Source organism: Thunnus thynnus, chromosome 17 (assembly GCF_963924715.1).
Source record: "Thunnus thynnus chromosome 17, fThuThy2.1, whole genome shotgun sequence".
NCBI lineage: Eukaryota > Metazoa > Chordata > Actinopteri > Scombriformes > Scombridae > Thunnus > Thunnus thynnus.
In genome coordinates this window covers 18,831,073-18,853,385 of record NC_089533.1, presented here as the reverse complement: position 1 = coordinate 18,853,385, position 22,313 = coordinate 18,831,073, and the positions used below count along the sequence as shown (strand labels likewise).

The window sequence follows — 22,313 nt, the reverse complement described above, 5'->3', positions numbered from 1 at the left end:
AGGCATCTCTGGTTGTCCCAGGGACGAAGAGGCAGAGAAAAAACAGAACCAGATCAGTCAGGGATAGTTTGTGAACCAGGTATCACGCGCTCCAGAAGTACTGAAATCAACACTGAACTTATTTAGTTGGGTTGGGTCCCAGGGACGAAGAGGCGCCAGAGTGAAACCCAGGTGGATCAGGACAACTTGGCCAAGCCAGGTTTTTATTTTTAGATAAAAACTTGGATCAAATGTCAAATGTGTTGGTAAAATGTCTGAGGCAAATAAGAAGTGACACTGAATTTCTTAAAGGAGACATTACAAATTTACAAATGGAAGGAGGTTTTTCATGTCTGCAGTACATTTTGCAGGCAGCCATATACACACAGAAAGGGCTGTGTCTGGTAATCAAACCCATTACAGTTAGGCTCTGTGCTTACCACTGAGCCTGGCCGGAATAAACAACCATTTACGAGTGACAATACCATGGCATCTGTCTTTTGCATTTACTGGCTTTTGAACCTTTCTGATGAGCAACACACTCAGTAACATGACTTTCTATTGATTATTTAATGTATGCAAAGTACAGAATATAGTATAAATGTTCTCAACCTTAAAATACTCTTCTGCACCTCCTTGTCTTACTGAATTGTCCTTATATACGGAAATCTATGACTGCAGTACAGCAGTATAGCTTGCTGCTTTGAACAGACTATAGTTCAAGGCCACTCAGTAAAACATACTCAATTTAGTAAATGATTACAGATGAAAACATCCTTTATACAGTAGTCTGTGGAAATGTTTGGGCTTGCATCAAGGTGGTGAAAAGAGTGCACACAGCATAGACGCCACACAACTTTCCAGTGTAAAACAAACAAAATAAACAAATATTTGTGTGTGATGCAGTTTAGTCCAAATGAAACATAGTTCAATTTCAATTCTTTAATTTGTCCATGAAAAAAAAACAAGAAAAATTTCTAGAATTTTCATTGGTTTAGTGGCACCTCATAGCATCTCAAGTGTTACACAAACATTTGATGATTCTGGAGACATAAAGACGGCTACTATTACACATACTGTAAGACAGTAAATCCAGTGTACGACGTATAATGATCAATTTAAAGACACAGATTTTAAGAGGAGAAATGCACAAATTAACTCAAGAGTTAAAAATGATTTGCAATTTCAAGTAAAAAGGAAAACACAGTATCAGCCACTTTCAAAGAAACTCAGTGCAAATTTAGAGAGTAGACACCTTCTGGTTCATATAAGCTAATTGTCTGTATATAAGCTGATATAGCCACCAGAGCTGAGAGTGTATCTGTATGGGTGTGAATTTTCAGATTATGCCACAAAATGTTCTTGTTAAAAGATTGAACTGTAGAAATAGATGGAAAAAACTCTGCACACATACCTGCCAAAGAGCAAGCAAAAAGACCTCATAGGGCTTATAAGATTAGTGGTACTTCATAGAACTGCTGTGAAGCTAATTCAATGAACTGTTTCTTGTACAAGGTTTCAACTTTATAAACCCAAGTACAGCCACATTCTCCCTCCTTTCCCATAAGTGCCTAGTAGACGTCCCCTCTAGCTTTATAGCATAAACACTTCACATCTTGTGAATCTCTAACTTTTAATTCAGTGCAAAGACAAACATGATTTAATGCAAAGTAAGAAACATGGGATTATGCAGCTTTCTCTCAATACTATAACTAAATTAAGCTAATTATGCAGCTTGGTTGTCTGTTGTTGATTGCCTTTTGATGACGGAAACGTTTGTGTGTTACTGTTTGTATCAGGAATCTTAACAGATACAAGCCATTTAAGGCGTAATTCTGCATCCCTGTTTCATCGCAAAGTATGGCCGGCCAGTGAGATGACACGTAACAATGTGAACATTTGGACAGGCAGGCTGTTGAGTGTGAGATGGCCTTTGCTTCCACCATCTGTTACCACTTGAAAACATGTTTGTCCTCTAGCTTCAGCCCGTTTATGCTCAGTGTCACTGCATGGCTTGGCCTGTGAGGGGATCTTCATATTCTATTCACATGTAAAGATCAAAGTCAGTCTGCGCTATTTCATTTTGATTGCCCCCCTTATCACACTTAAATTAATGTGGTATGTGTTATGTTCAGCAGCTCATTGTGTTTGTTCTTAACACGATCACACTGAGTTAATGGGATCCTTGTTAACACTGAATACATTAGCATAATTTGATCCAATAGAAATAATGTGGTTAGCTTCGTCTTTTAATGAAGTGCTCCATTGAGCAGCATCGGTCTCAGGTTAAGCTTCTTCCAAGTAGTGAGTCAAAAGTTTTTGTTTTTTAATGGAAATGAACATTTTTTTTCTCTTCTTCAACATAAGTCAAACAGTAGTTCTAAAATAGTTGGAAAAACTTTGATTTCACACCTTTTTTCTTCTTGCAACAGCTCAACATGCTACTTTCATTCATTTCACAAGATCTACTATATCAGTCTTAAACTTCAAAGCCATAATGTTGCTGTACAGTGTATAATGGACATACATAACCATGTCAAAGTAATGAGATGCATATTAGCATCACTGTGATTATTATGTTGAAATTAGTGAGGGAGGATTCACATATGACATCAGAGCAACAGCACTCTAATGTTTCCTTCATCGTTATGCCAGAATAAAGTCTTTCGCCTTTGGTTACCAGTGAGCTTTCCTCTCTTTGGCAACCAGCTCCAGGAAATGGGAATGATTCGCATAGAGGGGGAAGGACGAGTCAACATCAACCCACTGGACTTGTCCTGCGTCATCGCCAGCTTGCAACGGCAGCTCACTCACGCTGTCGCCTGCAGTAACAACAAAGATCTCTCATTACCAAAAACTTGCATCTTCATTTTTGATTTGGAACCATAATAATTTATTTGAAAACTGTCTGCAAGTTGCTGGAGATGTTGTGGAATTAGTAATTTTTTAAGTATAAGAATACATTTGAATAGTGACAATTAGAAAAAAAAAAAGAGGAAAAATAAAACATTCTTCCCAGTTATTGATACCTGTGTCATCATGGAAGTTGACAGCGATTGTCTCCATCCAAGCATTGTCAGTGTTTCTAGGATCATCCACGTAGCCTTTATAGACCTGAAGGAGAAAAAAACACAGACACTCATTTCACCTCACGTACAAGCTCACTGTATATTCTATTAGTTTTCCTCATTCCTCACTCATTGACTAAAATGTCACGGTTTGCAGTTGTCAGTTGCAGACCTGAAACCCTGATGATTGGAAGAGTTTGGTGATGCGTTCATGGATTTTTGCTCTCTCCGATGGCGAGACTGCCAGCGAGTTCAAGGCTTCTTCCGAAAACTCCCGCTGCAGTGTGAGAGAAACCTGCTCTCCTGGATCCACCATCCCCTACAAAACAGGCATATACGCTTGCATGTGAATTTACTTTTGTTGAATAGCTGTGAGGATATCTTGATAGGCACAATGAAAAGCAAAGCAGCAAATGACACAATGTAAAAGTGAGTGCAAAACAACAGAACACATACATAAAAATTCGAACAACAAATGTAAAAGCCACCAACCCCAGGAATGGCCCACTCCCCGCAGTCTTTCCTCTTGATGGACACAAACTGCAGGATAGGCCGTTTGGAGACTGAGTGATTTATCTTTGCTCCTTTAGCATCTATTTTCCATCTGGCAGACAACAACGTACATCAGGCCATCAGGCATTTATAAAAAATTAAAGGTCCAAAGTGCCCTAAGTGTTACTGTTTTTCCTCTTTTGAATGAGTTTTCAGTTAATAACTCAGCCGAGAAATTAACTGTGGTTAGCAAATATCTGGATAAAACCCATATGTAAAGTAAAGGAAAGTTACCTGCTGACAATGGGATCTGCTGCGTGATTGGGTCCCCATCGTCCCAGCAAACCTCTACCAGTCAGCCCCGTGCGTCCTTGAGGATTTCTGGATGAGTAAAAGATGAATTGGCTAATCATGTCAAATTCATTTATAAGCTGTTTTGAGAGCATCTGTATACAAAAACTTGAAAACTCTAAATGAACATAAGAAATACTGTTACAAACACAAGTTCTTCGGTAAAGGGCACATAGAGCACTTGTTTTTTACTCTAGCCCGCCATCTTGACATCATGTGTATCAGTATTAAAGCCTCAGTAAGAAATGTGTTCGAAATTAACATTTAATGAAATGTTCCAGTAATGCGAGAGAGTTGCTAATGATACAGACCTCATTGGGAATCAACATCCCAGAAAGCACTTACTGCTTGTCGTAAAAGTAAGGTGGGGTTTGCAAACAAATTAGTCGAGTTGATACCATGACGTGTTACTGTCTAGTTTCTATCTATCTTTGAGTAAAACCAATCCAAATGACAGTGACTGAATGACTAACTAATATTCCCCAAGGGAAACACCTTGTGAGAGAACCATTTCTCTTGGTATTCAATAACTTACAGCGGCTTTCCATTTTCCACTTTGTAACTGCCCTCAAAGCTTGTTCTGTCTACAGAACCATCCACAGTGTTGAACTTTGGAGAGAAAGAGCTGCAAAACAAGGAAAAGTCTTTAAACTGACATGAATAACCTCCAGCTGATTTGTGAAAACATACAGTACACACAACACAACATTTGACACAGCTATACAAGGTTAAATCTGAAAATGTCTCACAACAGCCAAGAAAATAACTAATATTTTGGACTCGATAATAGTTGACTGACTTTTAACTGGCTCAACATACAACGTACAGTATGTGTTACTCACCCAATATCAGGATCTGCCCATTCTGGCTTCTTTGCCACTGAGGGGCTGGTGTAGCTGACCGGATCGTAGTCCGGCCAGTCCTGACTCCAGTCCACCTTGTCATCAGGCACAGGGAAGCGTTTGATTTCGGACCCTGGATACTGGGCACATCTTGACTTCACATGAGGCGCTGCTGAGAATGGCATTGCACTGACACTGGTCATGTAGAGTTTACAGCAACTGGTACTGACGGGTCTGATGGTTTGACTGGTTCTGAATGGATGACCAGATGGGCAGGAGATGGCAGGCCTGCAGTGAGAGAAAAACAACAAATTATGGTAAAACCATCACCCTCAAGTGAAGTGTGAAGTGTTCGCGCCTAAATCTATAAAATATACATATATATATATATATTAATTCATTAATTTATTATACGATAAGCTAACAACATATATATTCATAAGGAAACCCAGCACTTTACTGTTTGCCATTAGAGCAGTAGAATCATGTCATGACAACAGAATAACTGTTATATTAGCTAACCCTGAATGCTTATTTATGTTTGACATCACATCTCATATTAACATGACTGATGAATGGAAATAAAGTATATGATTCTTCATAATAAGCCACGTCAATGTACTGTCCTGACATCAAAAACAGTTAGCTGATGGTAATAACTACTGTAATACCGACTTAAATCATATCGCCTGGCTCTGCCCATAACATCTGTGATTTAGGACATTGACAGAAGTAGCTGCTCCAGCTCTTAACCATCCCTACTGTCGATTAAATGTTAGCTCAAAGCCGAAACTGTCCAAATATCAGTAGCTTTTAGTTAAATCTGCATGAATATTATCCTTCCATACCTAACTCCGGAGCTGCAGACGGTGTACGGAAGTCCGAAGAGGGTGAGCGCTAGACGAAACCCGCCTATCCAGTGTCGTCTTGCAATGAAATGTACCATTGAGTCAAATAATCAATATTGCGGCATGCACAACATGCAACACACAGTAACCAGGAAGTGAGTGCACCACCCGACGTGGTGACGTTGTTGTTGTTTTTTTTAAAATGCTACTACCAATGAAGAGTCATATGTAATCAATAAGTGCATACTGCATATCACAGAAACAACTATATTTCAGTGCTAATTTTTAAAAAAAATTTATTTTCTGAAAATGAGAACTATGAAACTGAGGATGCTATGAAATTGCTCAGGGTTACTGTCTTTCATTGGTAGCTCACAGGGTCTTCCAGTTAGGTATGGCCTATTCACATTTTTAATAAATTGTTTAATAAATAAATTTGATTTGAACATTACATAAAACATTTACAAGAACTGGCTACTTTTCAAAGACTTGTTGAATAAACTTTACATTGGCTCATTTTTAAAAATCTGTACTAATTTAAAATATTGTACAAAATTAAAATAAAGTATAAATTTTGTATATTTCTAATGAATAAAATTTGTATATTTTTTAAAATCCATGTGATACTTCACTAAAAGAAGACCAACTACCGCTACTAAGGTCACATGATTTCCTGTCAACCGAGGAGGCGGAGGTCCAAGATGTCTGCGTTCATGGCCGCCATTTTGTCTGCAGCTAGATACTCTTGACTGAATGCGCTGTGATGACATAAGTTATCACAACGTGAAATGCCACAATTGGTCCAAATCGCAAGCAGTCTGTTGATTTGGCCATTTCATACGAAAAAGTTGCAGTAATTTAGCGAAATTGCAAACTCTCGCAAATATTGCGGAGATTTCTTGAATTTTCGTTGATTATTGCGACCGCAAAAAAATCACAATTTCCTGGGGGGAAATGGTACACAACGAAAAAGCCTCTTAGTTGAACTGTAGCCAATAGATTTGACCCCGCCCACACAAGCCACCCTAGTAAGCATTTCTAACGCACCTGTATTACCGTAGTTTGGCACGCGCATTTACGCTCGGTGCTGAGACCAAATCCGCGCTCGTGCACGAAATCCATTTACACTCGGGCAGCAGAGAGGGCCGTGATCGAGTCGCTCTGCTCCGGCAATCAAACAATCCGCTCGGTTAAAGCCTCGGACGGACGTGAGACGGCGCAGCGAGCAGCGGCGGAGCTCCGGTTAAACACTCTGACAGACCGGGACGGTTCGGAGAGGAAGGATGGCGGATTCGAGCAGCACCGCGGCGGTCGGGGCCGCAGGCTCCAACAGCGCTGCCGCTGCCGGGCCGACGGGCACCGCTGCGCACGAAGGAGCGCCCGGGGCTGCGGGAACCAAGACCGCGTCCGAGTCCGTGAAGGGCCAGATCTTTGACGTGGGCCCCCGCTACACGAATCTGTCCTACATCGGGGAGGGGGCGTACGGGATGGTGTGGTGAGTTGTCGTCGCTGTTGGGCTGCTGTAGCCTAACGTTAAATCAAAGTGCTAGCTAACAAAAAGCTGTTTTTATTATTAAATAACGTTACTCCCAGCCAGCTAACTGTAGCTGCTGTATTTAACAAACCAGTAAACGTGAGTTCAGTCATGATGTGTGTTTTTTACAACAAATGTCCAACATTCAGACATTAAAGCAGACCATCCTGTTGTTAGCAGGTTAGCAGACTTAACTTAGCTACAGGCGTGGCTATGAGCTTTACAGGAAACAAGATCGGGAGTGATTGCGCAGGACGTAGTTTGCTATCCGATGAGAAATCTTTTGCAAACTGCATTTGACCGCAAATGTAACTTAGTTACCGATACAGCAGTTTTATACGTCCGGGCATCGGTCTACCAATCACATAAATCTCTCCTACAAGTCTGACTGTTAAATATTCAGCCTGCAGCAAAAAAGGCTGCTGCTGCAGAGGATGCAAGTGGGACTTATCAATCGCAGTGAGGCCTTTCCTCGTGTTATCGCTGTATGTGATCTACAGCCTTGCGTGGACATGTTGAGCAGCCCTGTTGCACTTGATATCGATACCAAGTCATTGCTTTCCAGGCTGAACCGTGAATGAGATCAGATGTGACAGTGCAAAGTGGATGTTAGCAGGAGAGCTGGGCCCACTCCGGCAGCGTAAACCACAGTGTAGATAACTGTCATCCCCCAAAACAGGAGTGTGACAGCATAGTGCTGTTTTGTTTGTGTCATCGTGGTCATGTGATTCACCGTTGCAGCATTTGGTGTTTGTAAACATTGTCTACACCTAGCTGTTGGTACAGTAAAAGAAAACCAATTAATGGTACGATCTGCACTGTATGTTCATCATAATCCAGGTGTGCAGATGTTTTGTTGCAGTTTTAACTAACGTATCCAACCAAAACTGATCATTCACGTCACAGTATTCAGCCATTAGAGAAAATACATGTTAACTGTGTTGTGCAATCAGACAATATGCTTTTACCAATAGGAAAGATGTGATGTAACTGTTGTTCCTGTTGAGGGTGAGTGTCTTGTGTTCGTTTTATCTTTGAACAAGAGTATTTGGATGATGTGTTTCCATAAAATTTTGGCCTCAAAACTTACAGGAGGATTAACAGTAAGCTCAGAGTCACAGCATCCACATCTTTTCTCAGCACTGCCTGGTCTCCACCTACACCACACTGATGCTGCACCTACACTCAGGCCTACACCTACAGCACTTCACAATGTACCACAGCAGAAAGACATGTGTCACATGTGCGGCATGGCAGCGCAGGCCGTCTGCAACGCCCTTTTTCAAAGCACATTATCAGCCCAGTTTCTGATATCGTCATTGTGTGTGAGCTGTGCAGTGTGTAATATGAGACCTGTTTTCTGCTTCTTTCCACATCCTCCCTATCCAGCTCTGCCCTGGACAACTTGACAAGCCAGCGCGTAGCCATCAAGAAAATCAGCCCGTTTGAGCATCAGACGTACTGCCAGCGCACGCTGAGGGAAATCAAGATCCTGCTGCGTTTCCACCATGAGAATATCATCGGCATCAACGACATTCTCAGGGCACGGCACATTGACAACATGAGGGATGTGTATCCTTTCACGCTTTACAGGAAGCGGCTCACTGCATTCGTTCATGTTAATGCATGTGCCACTTGGTTTGAAAGAATTTTATTTAACAATTGTATTCTGTGTTTAGTGTTTGACAGTTGAAAGCATTTCACTCCTCCGTCAGGTCGTGTCACTACTTCTGACAGACACAACTGTAGTGCTGCCTCGAATTCTGTAGTTTTCATGAAACTGTAATTTTCCCACAAATTCTCTCATGTCTTTTGAAAAAAAAAATATCAACAAGCTGCTTTTTTAGTGCTGCACTTACTGTAAGTGTAGCACTCAAAGTGTCAATTTAAACTTCTGTTCATATTACATTCAGTAATCAGTAACACATCGGTGTGCAGTGACTTCGATTGTCCTTAACTTGATTATGAGGGCTTTGTTTTTTTCATTTTAATTGTGTAGCTTTGAGAATTCTGCACTGAAAACACTTTAAAAAATGATTGTGACGCATGATGAGGCTAAAACAACTAAACGGCTTCAAGATAGACAAAGAGTTCATTGGTGCAGTTGACATTTGTGGTTGGACAAGTTCTTGCAAACTAAATTTAGGCGACATATGAAGTATAAAGTTCAATTGTTTTGAGCCGCTTGTTTTGCTGGTCATTGTTTTGAATTGCGGTTTGTTCATACATCACAACGTTGTCATAGATATTTGCATATGTTACAATATTCCAGAGTGTAAAATGTCAAAAATACTCAGTGATGTGAACGTGCCAATGTTTTAACCCTCTGAAATGTGTCTATATAATCTCAGCTTTATTCTGCTAATTATGTTTAACCAGCACCCTCTAAAATAGATCATTTGATTCAGTTTTAACAGCGTGTCTGCTGTTATCATTCATGTCAGTCCTTCCAGACAGCGTCAGTGACAGTAGTGACCATTCGCAGAGCAGCTAGCGGCGGACTGTAGGCACGGCCGGTCAGCGAGTTGCTGCTGCTCTGACAGTTCTTCTGTGAAAAGCTGCTTTGTCTACTGAAAAAAGGGAAAGCAAAATCTAAGATGTCCTTGTACTTTTTGTGTCTGTTTTGTTTGATCTGCTTCATTGCACCACTTTGTGTGTCGTTACTGACTTGTGACGTCTCGGCACCGACGTTAGTTAGTGGTTCCATTGTGTATGTAGCTCAGCAGGTAGGAGCATTTCTCTCCCTGATGTTTAATGTCTGTGTCTGTGTCTTCATATTTCAGTAAGAAGTTGCTTTGGTCACACTAGTTTAAGGTTGTTCGTTTATTATTTGAGGAACAAATTTATTGCACCACAGTTGTTGCACCTATTTGACCAACCAGACTAGTTTTAAGTCTTTTAGTCTCAGTTTCTCCTACAAGATGTAAGTCTAGACAACCAGCTATTTTAATATGAAGTATGATTCAAAACTCTTATATCTGTCGCTGGTTAATTTAGGAGAAAATCTTCAGTCTTATGCTTCAGTGGATACTATCGGCCCTGCTGTTGTCCTCCTTAACCCGTACGTGCTCCCAGCTACATTGTGCAGACTCTGATGGAGACAGACCTGTACAAGCTGCTGAAGAGCCAGAGGCTGAGCAACGACCACGTCTGCTACTTCCTCTACCAGATCCTGAGAGGCCTCAAGTACATTCACTCGGCCAACGTGTTGCACCGTGACCTCAAGCCCTCCAACCTGCTCATCAACACCACCTGCGACCTCAAGGTCAGCTGTGCCTCCAGACACACACACACACACCAGGATATCCATTTTGTCAGCAGCCTTTTCCCCACTTTAGAAATAAAGAGGATTTTTGGCCATAATGTGGAAATCAAACATTAATATACTGTACATTTAGTATAGTTATTAAACATTCCCCTCAGAGTTAACACAAGTTAAAAATCTCACACAGTGCATTGAAGGCAAATGCTTATTTTCAGTTAACTACACAAGAACCATAAGTTTATTTAAAAGTGGCACCAGTAGCAAGTTACACCAGCAATCCCAGGAATGTTGGATGTGGGTGATGGATCGACCCAAGTCCTTCCTTTCTTGGCCCTGCCAATGAAGCCAAGTTGTTACTATTTAAAGGTGACATATAGTGCACATTTCCAGGTCTAGATTTTAATTCTAGGACTCTACTGGAATATCTTTGCATGACTTACAGTTTAAAAAAAAACTCATTATTTATCTTACACTGGCCTTTTATAAGTTCAGCCTCTGACAGGAGCTAAAACAGCCTGTTTTAGCTCCTGTCTCCTTAAGGCCCCCCCCGCCAATGAGTCCACTCTGTTCTGATTGGTTAGCTCCTGCAAATAATCAGACACCATCACGAAGAGGAAGTAGAGGTAACATTATAAACAGAACTTTCCGAGCAGACTGAAGTCCTAGCTTTTAATTTGAAGGTGGCATTTTTGCATCAATAACCACAAATTTTGTAACTTTGACCTTGTTTAACATAGACATCCAACATTATAACAGCATACTAATGACAGAAATTCACAAAAGGCAATAAATATCTTGTCAGTGGTGATATATTTTTAAAATATAAATACTGAGTCAAACTCTGTGTTGGGGATACTCCATAGTAAAGGACTCACGACTAAAAGACTAAAAATCATCAGGACTGTAAAAGATATACTGATATATGTGTCTTATTTTAGCAGATAACTGGCCAAATGTGAAGTGGCCATTAGTTAAAGATTCCTGGAACATTTACAATCGAACTTTTTAATAAGGATCTAAATTAATCACATTTCTTGTCCTTGTAGGTACTTATGGTAAGGTTAGGTACCTACCATTATCTAAGAATCGAACAGCGAGGGCTTTTTTTTTTAATGGCGTTTTCCATAACACAATACAGCAGCAGGAAGTTAAGTGTTTTCCTATGTGAGGGTTGTGACTCTGGCTGCTTCTCAGCTGGCAACATGCTGATTTCTCCGCCTCCACAGTAATGGATATTCAAATTCCCAACCTGAACAAGCTTATAGCTGATTGGTAATAACTGGAAGATGAAGAAGAATAACTTACTTCGACAGCTTTCCTATATTTGAAAAATGTTAGAAAGGAAATATTTAGCTAAAAGGAAGTGGTTTATGCCCAATCAGATCACTTAGGGTTGGTGAAAGGCATGATGGGTGAATTAAGCATCACAGATTTGTGATGTACAGTCATGAAAAAGGATCTAAGAACTGACAATATATTTAGAAAAGTAATAATAAACTGAGAGGTGATCCATCCCTAATTACACTTCTGTTTAGTTTGTTCCATTAAAGACTTAATATGTCATTAGTAGTGTAATTTAAAAAAATAACAAATGTAAACATACGTACGCCATTGTTTCCAGTGGATTTTTAGTGAAAAGGGGCTCTCTTTGCTCTTTGCCGCGTTGTACAGCTTCAGAGCACACTTGTGAACTCTCAGCCGCCAAACATCAATCCCTGGATTAGTTGATCATGTGGGAGTGAGTGAAGAACAAAGGCAGCACATGTTGCAGTGGCTCTCTGATACATTCCACTCTCGGACAAAAACATATGAAGTCCTTTAAGCATAAAACCCTATAATGACTGCTACACTTTTAAAACAATGTTCTTTACTTCTAATGTTACTTAATGTGTGCGTTCATTTAGTATATGCAATGTAGTACAGTACAATTGATTTACACATTTTCTTTCAAATTCATTTGAAAGAAAATGCTCTTTGAATTGTAAATATGACCCAAAGTGTGACCAGCTGGCAGACTGATGTTTCTGACCTCTCACCGTTTGTGTCGTCCTCAGATCTGTGACTTTGGTCTGGCACGGATAGCCGACCCCGAGCACGACCACACAGGTTTCTTGACCGAGTACGTGGCTACACGTTGGTACAGGGCTCCAGAAATCATGCTCAACTCAAAGGTAGGCGTGAGTTTGTTTAACTGATGTGGGTTTTGTATCTGACTGGAGAGTCTCTCAGTTTGTTGACTGTCCGTATGTCTTTGTGCTTCAGGGCTACTCTAAGTCCATCGACATCTGGTCAGTGGGCTGTATCCTGGCTGAGATGTTGTCCAACAAGCCCATCTTCCCTGGGAAACACTACTTGGACCAGCTCAACCACATACTGGGTGAGACGATGTTTTCACTCATTTTTACAAAATGTTAACAACATGAGAAGCCATATTTGAAAGTGTCCCTCATTCTCTCCTCTGTGCAGGCGTCCTCGGCTCTCCATCTCAAGAGGATCTGAACTGCATTATCAACATGAAGGCGAGGAACTACCTGCAGTCCCTGCCCGAAAAACCCAAGATCCCCTGGGAGAAGCTCTTCTACAAGGCGGATTCAAAAGGTTATTCATTTATAGATATAGAACGTCAAGGGCTCAAGCAAGAAATATTTAATGGAAGTAACACAACCTGTAGACTAGCAGATTCGAGCAACAAAGGGTTTTCTTATCAGTGATAAAGAAAAAGTAGCACCAATGGTCCCTGGTACAAAATATGGTCGCCTGTAACTGCCTTTTAAAAGTCAAATTCTACATTTTTATTAACCTAAAAATGTTTTTGTATAACAGGCTTTTAATGGATGACTATGTTGGATAAAGAAGCTTGCTAATATTAGAGCTTTAAACGCACAAAATGTAATTTTCTGCTACTAGGCGTCTCTCATTCAAAACAATAACAAAAGATTGAGTTTGATGACGTCGCGAAGTAGCGTGGGATCATGGGAGTTGTTGTCTTCGTCATTGCAGTCAGCTTCTCCTGGTTAGGATTCCTTCAGTTTTCATTGTTCAGGCGGTTTTTACTGGGAGCTGAATTACCCGCAGACGTCTCCTCCTCTCCAAACAAACAGGGTCTGTGATTAAAACCAGTAAAACACTGAATAAAGCAGTTTCACATTAAAAAGTAGTGTTTCTCCGACGCTATTTGGCAGAAACAGGATGTCCAGAGGGGCTGAGAGCCGAGCTGCTGTTAACGTTTGCTCAGCTTGTTTTTCTCATAACTTCAGATCCAGATGTCTGATGGCTAAAATCCTTCATCCAGCTGACATATATATATATATATAGTCAAAAATGACCAAGATCAGAAAATAAGGCATTAAATGTGGTGTAAAATTGAATGAGAAGTCAATTTATGACGCCAGAAGCAACAACCACAATGACCAAATGAAACGGACCGTTACCTTTTTATTAGAGTTACGGATTTCTCTGGGTTTGAAACACATTGGAAACATTTGGGATAATGTTAGTACACAACTCAACAAAATATATAACAGTCTAGTTGTTTTTAGACATTTTAATGCGGAAAAGTGACATATTATAGCTGTAATAAGAACATTCTCTGGAGTGGTAATATATTACATTGCAAAATTAGCCTGACAGTAATATCTACTTAAAATTAGGGCTGCAACTAATTTTAACTAATTATGCGATTAGTTGTTTGGTCTATAAAATGTAAATTGTCCTGACCATCAGTCACAATTCAAAGATATTCAGTTTACTATCATAGAAACCAGAAAATATTCACATTTTAGGAGCTGGAACCAGATAATTTGGACTTTTTTTTTTTTCTTGAGGAATGAAAAGATTAATAGAATATCAAAATAGTTGATGAATAATTTAATAGTCGGCAACTACTGAATTAATCAAATAATCTTTCCAGCTCTATTTTAGAATATACGGTATATGGGACTATAAAATAAAAAAGTTATTGTAGCTTTAACTTAAATAACTGCTATTAAATGTATTGATTTTTAAATAGACGTTAACACAGAATGTAAAAAAAGAAAGAAAAGTAACAACCATAATTTACATAGAAATAATATTATAAAAAAATGAATTTTAATAACTGTCTAAAATGTCTTAGTTAAATGTGCTTGGTTCAGTAATAAACTGATAAATAAACAATGCAATAAAACAATAAATAAAATGAAGCTTGACGTTATATTCCTGCACAACCTGCTGACTGAACTAACTAAAGCTTTTCATTTATCTAACGCAGCTCTGGACCTGCTTGGCCGCATGTTGACCTTTAACCCCATCAAGCGCATCAGCGTTGAGGAGGCCCTGGCTCATCCTTACCTGGAGCAGTATTATGATCCTACGGATGAGGTACGCACAAACACGGATGGAGCCATCAGTTCAAGATGGTTTGAGTTATTCCTGCCAAAACTGCAAAAAAGCAGCAGAGAATATTCTGCAAAGCCCAGAGAAAGAGCAGGTTTAAAGAATAATTCAATTTTTCTAAAGGGTAAAGATAAAAGTTTTAAGAACAACACCTTTTTTTGAATGCTCAGTCTATCAATATTAAAACTGTGCTGCTGCACTGGAGAGATTTGCAGAAAGTGAAGAAACACAACACATAAAAACCACCTCCTTCATGTTAACCACATATTGAGATTTGCACAAATGTTGGATGCAGAGAAGCTTAGTTATTCAAACATACAGTGGGCATGTTCGTCATTGTTTTCAACCATAAGCCAGCAATTTAATAGTGAGCCACTCTGCTTTGTGCTGGGAAGCCTCTTAGCTGTGCTTGGAATGCAATTAGTGTTAAGTTTTTCTCCACGGTTAAGCTTGAGAGAGGTTCAAGAATGTAATCACGAATCACATCTCGGTTTATGTAAATGTTGACAGTAGAAATGAAAGTTCCCTTGTTTTTACTTTCTGAACACACCCATCAACATTGAATTTTTGTAGCTTCACAGCAGTTATTTGGGCACAAAGCTCACATTAAATCGTACTTTGTTTTCTGCTTTTCTCTTTCTTTCTTTCATCCGGATCACTTTTTGTACTTCACCATTTGGGCCACATAGCAGCAGCAGCAGCAGTAGCCTTAGCTTTTTTTTTTTTTTTTCTTCTTCCTAAACCACCACTGCTGCTGTTTTTATTTTGAGACTGCTGGTTCTCATAACTTTGATAATTGTGTGCAGGATGCTGCAACAGTGTAATAGAAATAAACAGTTGGCAAACAGCACTTCTCAATTTTACCACCACCAAGACTTTGCAAGACTTATTTTTTTTAAAGCTATATTTTAAGGAAATTGCTCTTCTTCAAAATGTGTGTGCGCATGCGTGTGTGTGTGTGTGTGTGCGCGCGTGTGTGTGTAGCCGGTAGCAGAGGAGCCCTTCACTTTCTCCATGGAACTGGACGACCTGCCCAAGGAGAAGCTGAAGGAACTGATCTTTGAGGAAACGGCTCGTTTCGTGGAAAACTACCAAGGCTCCTGAGACACACAGGTACATGAAAAAGCCATTTTTGTTTTTTTTGTTGTTGTTTTTTTTACACCCAAACGCACACAGCAGGTAGCAGAAAAGAAAAGAAATATTAAATAGTAAGCAATTGTTACCCAATTGCAATGTCAGTCCAAAGCAAAACAACAGTGTGTGACAGAAAGCCACATGTTTTATTTCATTTGATGTCTGATTTTTCTTCAAACTAGAAGAGCTTTGAGTAGAGACGGTTGTGATTTGAGGCCACTAGGTGTCAGTGGAGAACACGCCATTCGTGCATGAATTCAAACACACCCAAACCTCTTCAACAGCAGCTTTCACAGATAGTGAACGTGTTAACCACGCCACACAGCTACAAGAGCACAGTAAACATGTAAAAACCAGAAGCTGTTTTCCAAAAATGATGACTGCTGAGTGTTATAATGAGACAAAAGCCAGACAGTGACCCTGAAGACGAATCCTCACCTGCAGACTAATACTGTCCAGTGACCAGTCTGAATGCATTTGCTGCTATCAGCATATTACTCAACCAAAGCTTTATATGTGGTGAGGAAATTAATCTGAAAAATGGACTCATGTCCTGTTGAGTTAGTCAACAGGATGTGGGATGCCACTAAATGTATTTCCACAGATGAAGTTGGGTTTTTTTGTTGTTGTTTTTTTTTTTTTTCAATTCAATTCAAGTCAATTTTTATTTATATAGCGCCAAATCACAACAAAAGTCATCTCAGGGCACTTTTCACATAGAGCAGGTCAAGACCGTACTCTTTAATTTACAGAGACCCAATAATTCCCCCATGAGCAGCACTTGGCGACAGCGGTAAGGAAAAACTCCCCTTTAACGGGTAGAAACCTCAAGCAGAACCCGGCTCTTGGTGGGCGGCCATCTGCTTTGACCGGTTGGGTTGAGAGAGAGAAAGAAAGAGGGAAAGAGGGAGGAGGGGGGGACAGAATAACAACAATCATCATAACAACAACAACAACAACAGCAGCAACAGCCAGGGAAGGATGCCAACAGGACTGTGAAGGCTCGGCCCGGAACCCAGGGTTCCCTGCGAGATGAGAAAGCACAAAAAAAACTCCGGGGAAGAAGCAAACTTAGTGACATGCATTGATGTTAAATGAATGCATACAGATGGAGAGGAGGAGGAGGAGGAGGAGGAGGAGGAGGAGGAGGAGGAGGAGGAGGAGGAGGAGGAGGAGGAGGAGGAGGAGGAGGAGGAGGAGGAGGAGGAGGAGGAGGAGGAGGAGGAGGAGGAGGAGGAGGAGGAGGAGGAGGAGGAGAGAGGAGCTCAGTGCATCATGGGAAATCCCCCAGCAGTCTAGGCCTATAGCAGCATAACTAGGGGCTGATCCAAGGTGAGCCTGGTCGGCTCTAACTATAAGCTTTATCAAAAAGGAAAGTTTTAAGCCTACTCTTAAACATAGAGAAGGTGTCTGCACCCCGGACTGAATCTGGAAGATGGTTCCCCAGGAGAGGAGCCTGATAGCTGAAGGCTCTGCCTCATCTAAAAAACTAAAATGAAATTGAGAGAAAAAGACATTTTTTGTTCATTTTCCAGCTTGCGGCCTTGTTTTCTTAGTTTTGACTGTCATTAATTTGAACTTTAATAACCTCCAACTCGCCATCTTACTGTAGGATGTAGCAACGTTGCTGTAGTGGAGTCCTTCAGACCAAGCGACAAGAGTGTTTAAATTTAACTTGATTCTTACATATTATTTACACGGCGGGGGAAAGTTGAAGTTCTGCTACCATCCTTCAATTTTAACAATTACTGCAAAGTAAAACAAGTCAAATCTTATCACTAATGTTTGGAATGAAGACAAAAATGCTTTATTTGAAAGGATTATGTCTTTAGGAAGTAATGGAAGTTAAAACGTATTACTTTTTGATTTTCTAAATGCATTTCTTCTTTTTTTTCTCTTTCTTTTTTTTTAAGCCCTAAAGAGTGACAAAGCCACCCAGAGGCTTGGAAGCAGAAGAACCCAAACGACATGCTAAAACAAAAGAAAAATGCATCTTCAACAAACAAACCGACAAAAAGAGAAAAACAACACAAGAAATATGAACATTTAACTGCTTATCTTTCCATTTCTACTGCAAGAGAGCTAAGTTTAACTTTGATTTCTGTGGTTGGGTGGGGTGGTAGTGTCCGTCGTACTCATACTGTTTCAGTTTTGTCCATGTTGGACTCTTCACTCCTCTCATTACACGTTTGTTTTTCCTGTTTAATGTTCCTCCTGCAGTAGCTCTCCTTCTCTCTCCTCTCCTGATCAAACTCTTTTTTTCACCTCTCCTCCACCTGTTTGTCTCTCTTCTCTCAGTCGCTCCCTCATATAACTCATACTACTGTATTAACCAACACCATAACTCTCCTGTCTTGCTCCATGTAAATTAGAACCTGAAAAATCGAGGGCTAAAAGAACGGGGATGCTAATCAGGTGTGTGTATGTACATACAAAAATATAAAAGCTTTTTTTTTTTTCTTTTTTTTTTTTCTTTTTACGTGTGCTTGTCGCAGTTTTCGTTTGTACACCGTTGTTTGAGTGTTTTTCGGATCAGTTCAGAGTCGTATTTGTATGTTTTGGGGTTTATATTTGCAAGTCATTTTTGAACACTTGATTTTGAAACAAACATTTAATGTTTTTACTGGCATGTTGGCAGGTTTATAGATTTCTTTGTTGTCGCTCTTTTTTTTTTTTTTTTTTTTCTTTTCTAAAAAAAAAAAAAAACAACTGTATGATGTTCATATGAATGCATGCATTCCTGAAATTAACCAAAGTGGCAGAGAGATGCAAGGAACTTATCTGGGAAGCAGCTATGAAATATCTGTTTTTTTGAATTCTACGGTTTTTAAACACGTTTTTCTTGCTCTGCCTACAACTCGCAGACAAACTGTCGGTTATATTCAGGAGGCGCTACATAATTGGAACAAATCAGATTGAAACAAACACCTTTTTAAAATATAGTTTCCCTGATTCAAATATTACAACAGTGATTCCTACATAAGCCCCATTTTCCAGAATATTCAAGTTGTGTTTTCTTACTGCAGTCCTTCCTAACAAAACCCAGATTTGCAGTAAATTAGGAGACTTTAAATATCAAAGATCAATGATTTATATTGAGGATTGGAAGTTGAAGCATCAGTAGAAACAGCACAAATATCATGAGTATAAAAATATGAGACACTGGTTCAAAAAACAACTGCACATATTTTGGCTCCTTTCCACAAAATATTAAGGTCAAATAGCTGATCCAGTGTCAGAATGACATTCCCGTAGTAAATTACATTCCTGTGTGTCTCCTAACATCACCCTGAAGCCCCTTGAATCCTAAATTTCTCTCAATCCTGCATCTTCAGATACATTTCTAAGGAGCACATCATCTGGAAAAATGGGGCCTGGTTGACAGCATCAACCTTGTCATCCCACCACGCTGTTTTTGACAGCGTTCCTATCTTCTACTGTTTTGCCCCAGTACGACTGCAGTGTACACACGCTGGTGCTTAACTGGCAGTGAAAACTCAAATCTAAAGAAACTTTTAATATTCATGAATTTGTAGTGGCCACTCTCGAGAGAAGAGCAAGTGCAATTTTCCAACAAGTATTTTCAGAGCATGATCTCTCAGTGATCCTTTACAAGAACAGCGTCTCTTTTACAACTACTGAGAAAACCGTACATGTTACAAAACTCATCAACAAAGAAATAGTCCAACCACGGCCAAACAACCATCATCACTTCACGCTTGTGTATATATCCGTTCGCCCCTCTCTGCTTGTTTTTTTTTTTTTTTTTTGTGCCCCCTCGCCTCTGTGTTTTCCCGGCTACCTGTTAACATGCTGGATGTTAATTCTTCAATGTGGGTGATAAAGTGCCGGGGTGATGTGTTCACTGTAAGGATAAGGATCTTGTGAGGACGCCTGCCTGGCTAGCTGTGCTAATAGTGGCATGTGTATTGTTCCTGTCTGTCTCTGTTCTCCTCTTCTCTTTTGCTCTGGATGTGACTGTACTTAACTGCTGCTTGGTGGAGCGCCACCTGTGTGGGTCCAGCTCAGTCTGCACTAATATTTGCCTGTTACACTGGGACCAGTATAAATAATGGACCAACACATGCACTGGATCCTCTCTCAGGGCAGGCCCGTGATGCTGAATAGACCCAGATCTGGAGCGTTCATTGGCTTCGCCCTCTCGCAGCAAATTTTTTTTTTTTTTTTTTTTTTTTTAAACGTCACAGGCTGTTTTTCTCAGAAGCCATATAGCCAGCACTCAGCGTGTGAGGCTTTTTGGTGCATGTGGTGAAACTCACTGTTTTGTTCACCTTCCCAACACTCACCACGCTTTACTCAAAGGGCTGTCTCCTCACCCTCTTCCTCCTCCCTCTTTCTGTTCTTCGACAAAGCAGACTTTCTAACCCATCATCACTGACTTTTTGCTGCCGCTTTCCTCCGCCCTCCTCAGAAAAATCTACGTCGCAGGTGGCCGTACGAGCAGGAAAACTCGCTCCAATCACATGTCTCAATCAGCACGCCTGCACTTTGTCTTTCCAGCCACGCTCGCTCCCCGTCGAGGTTGTTTTTGTTTGTTTGTCGGTTGGGTCGGTCTTTCCCTCCCTGTCTCTGCTCGCTCAGCTTTAAGTTTCACCTGCTGCGTGTGTGCTTTTTGTTTGTTTGTTTGTTTTTTTTGATTGTCTGCAGTAATTTATGTCTGTGTACAAGTGTTTGTGTATCAGTAACATAAAGCCAAGACTCTTTTTCTCCTGTATGTGTGTGTGTGTGTGTGTGTTTGTATTTTGGAAGTGTGTACTGTTTCTTCACAGCTTGGGCACTCTCCCTACAGTTACCTGCGCTTTTACACCTGTGGGACTGTGTTTTTGTTTTTGTTTGTTTTTTTTCTTTCTTTTTGACCAACACAAAAACAGTCAGACAGATATTTTGTATGCATTTCATATGTATATTTGGCCACCTGTCAGCCGGGCCCTGCTTGTTTTTTTTGTTGTTGTTCCCCCCCCCCCTGCCACCAGACCAAACATCTCATTGGGTAACCATGGGAACGAACCAAGAGGACCACAATACTCCTAACACACACACACACACACACACACACACACACACACACACACACACACGCCGACTGTGTTGGTTTTGCTAGGAGGGTCCTCACAACATGCTACGGGGTTATGGTCCTCACATGTATAGCAAAACAGGTATGTGTGAGTGTATCTGTGTGTTTGTGGAAAGTTGCACTTAAACGCACCGTATACATTCACACAGTATCCACGAGTCTAACGGCCTGTCTGTCACGAGGCCGGTTTCCAGATATTGTTGTTTTTAAATGGCTGTTCTTATTATTGCTATTGTTGTTATATTGGTGAGTTGTTGTATTTTCTTTTCTTTTTTTTTCTTTTTTTTTTACATAAAAGGGAGTTAAAGTTGTGTCTTTTTTTTATTATTAGGATGTTTTTATTTGTATTTTTTTTCTTCCTTATTTCTCTTATGGGCGTGATAATTATTATTGGCAGTGTTTTCAATCTTTCTGAAACTTTTTTTTTTTTTTTTGATTTCCCCTCCAAGATCTTATAAGGAATTATTTTAAAAGAAGATATAAGTAGATTGTCAAAGAGATATGAGTTATTGAGGGTTATAGTCTGTATATTCTATGGGTATTATGAATTAAACGATTAACAAAGAAGCAGAATTATATACATATAATTAAATAAAATTTCCTGATACTGTTCTGATTGTTTGTGAGTGTCATTTCTTTTTTCTCCCCCCTCTTGTGGTCTTTTGTTTTTTTTCCCCAAGATGACGCTATCACTGAAACTGAGTAAACATAGTAAAGTAAGCCTGAGAGTCGTGTGAATAACTGTTCGGCAACTTGCTTTTCCGGCTGTGCAGCTTTTCCCATCTTCCTTGATAACATGTCTCAGCAAGGCTTCCACCTCCGTCCCTGACATTCCCAGAGGCTTTGGCCATGAACAGAATGACAGCGCACGCGCGTGTGCGCTTAATGTTGCCTGGATACGCACGACAGCCGGACAACAAAAAAAAGTAGGCAAGCAAGATCCATCTTTTAAAATGACCAGGACACACACATCCTTTGTGTGTCAAAAAGCTGCAAATGAGAGAAAACGCTGGAAAGTTTTGCATTGCGCTGCAGTGAAAACCAGGCTTGTTGTAATGTTTCAGAGCCGGCTCGGCCAGTCGCACCATTGTTTGTCACATTCCAGCTTTGTCATTGAATGCAAACAATACAGTACTTCACACTGCTGACTTTGTACTGTATATATAGTGGGTGTGCATGCCGGACTTAATTGTTTTCATATTTCTGGCCTCATGGGACAATGTTGAGTTTACATATCTTCACACACACACCACATCCTTTGTCAAATACACTCAGGCGAAGACACCTGCCTTCCTGCCTTTGTCTTTCCCAGTTATCAGCCCAACCATCAG

General features: G+C 40.2%; 2 protein-coding genes across 2 annotated transcripts; one reads left to right on the top strand and one right to left on the bottom strand.

The window, feature by feature from the left end:
* Window positions 1–906: 906 nt before the first annotated feature.
* Window positions 907–5,861, bottom strand: nudt9 (nudix (nucleoside diphosphate linked moiety X)-type motif 9). The gene is made up of 8 exons (XM_067571125.1): window positions 5,581–5,861; window positions 4,733–5,020; window positions 4,426–4,515; window positions 3,834–3,920; window positions 3,540–3,651; window positions 3,220–3,366; window positions 3,009–3,093; window positions 907–2,801 (listed from the first exon to the last, which is right to left on the bottom strand). Exons 1-8 carry the CDS (start codon window positions 5,676–5,678, stop codon window positions 2,656–2,658), a joined length of 1,053 nt encoding a protein of 350 aa, XP_067427226.1. The 5' UTR covers window positions 5,679–5,861; the 3' UTR covers window positions 907–2,655.
* A 795-nt stretch (window positions 5,862–6,656) lies between these two features.
* mapk3 (mitogen-activated protein kinase 3) lies at window positions 6,657–21,594 on the top strand. The gene is made up of 9 exons (XM_067571124.1): window positions 6,657–7,075; window positions 8,504–8,686; window positions 10,190–10,379; window positions 12,434–12,550; window positions 12,642–12,756; window positions 12,846–12,977; window positions 14,629–14,738; window positions 15,738–15,866; window positions 17,801–21,594. The coding sequence occupies exons 1-8, from the start codon at window positions 6,864–6,866 to the stop codon at window positions 15,855–15,857; spliced, it is 1,179 nt and encodes a 392-aa protein (XP_067427225.1). The 5' UTR covers window positions 6,657–6,863; the 3' UTR covers window positions 15,858–15,866; window positions 17,801–21,594.
* The last annotated feature ends 719 nt before the right edge of the window (window positions 21,595–22,313 follow it).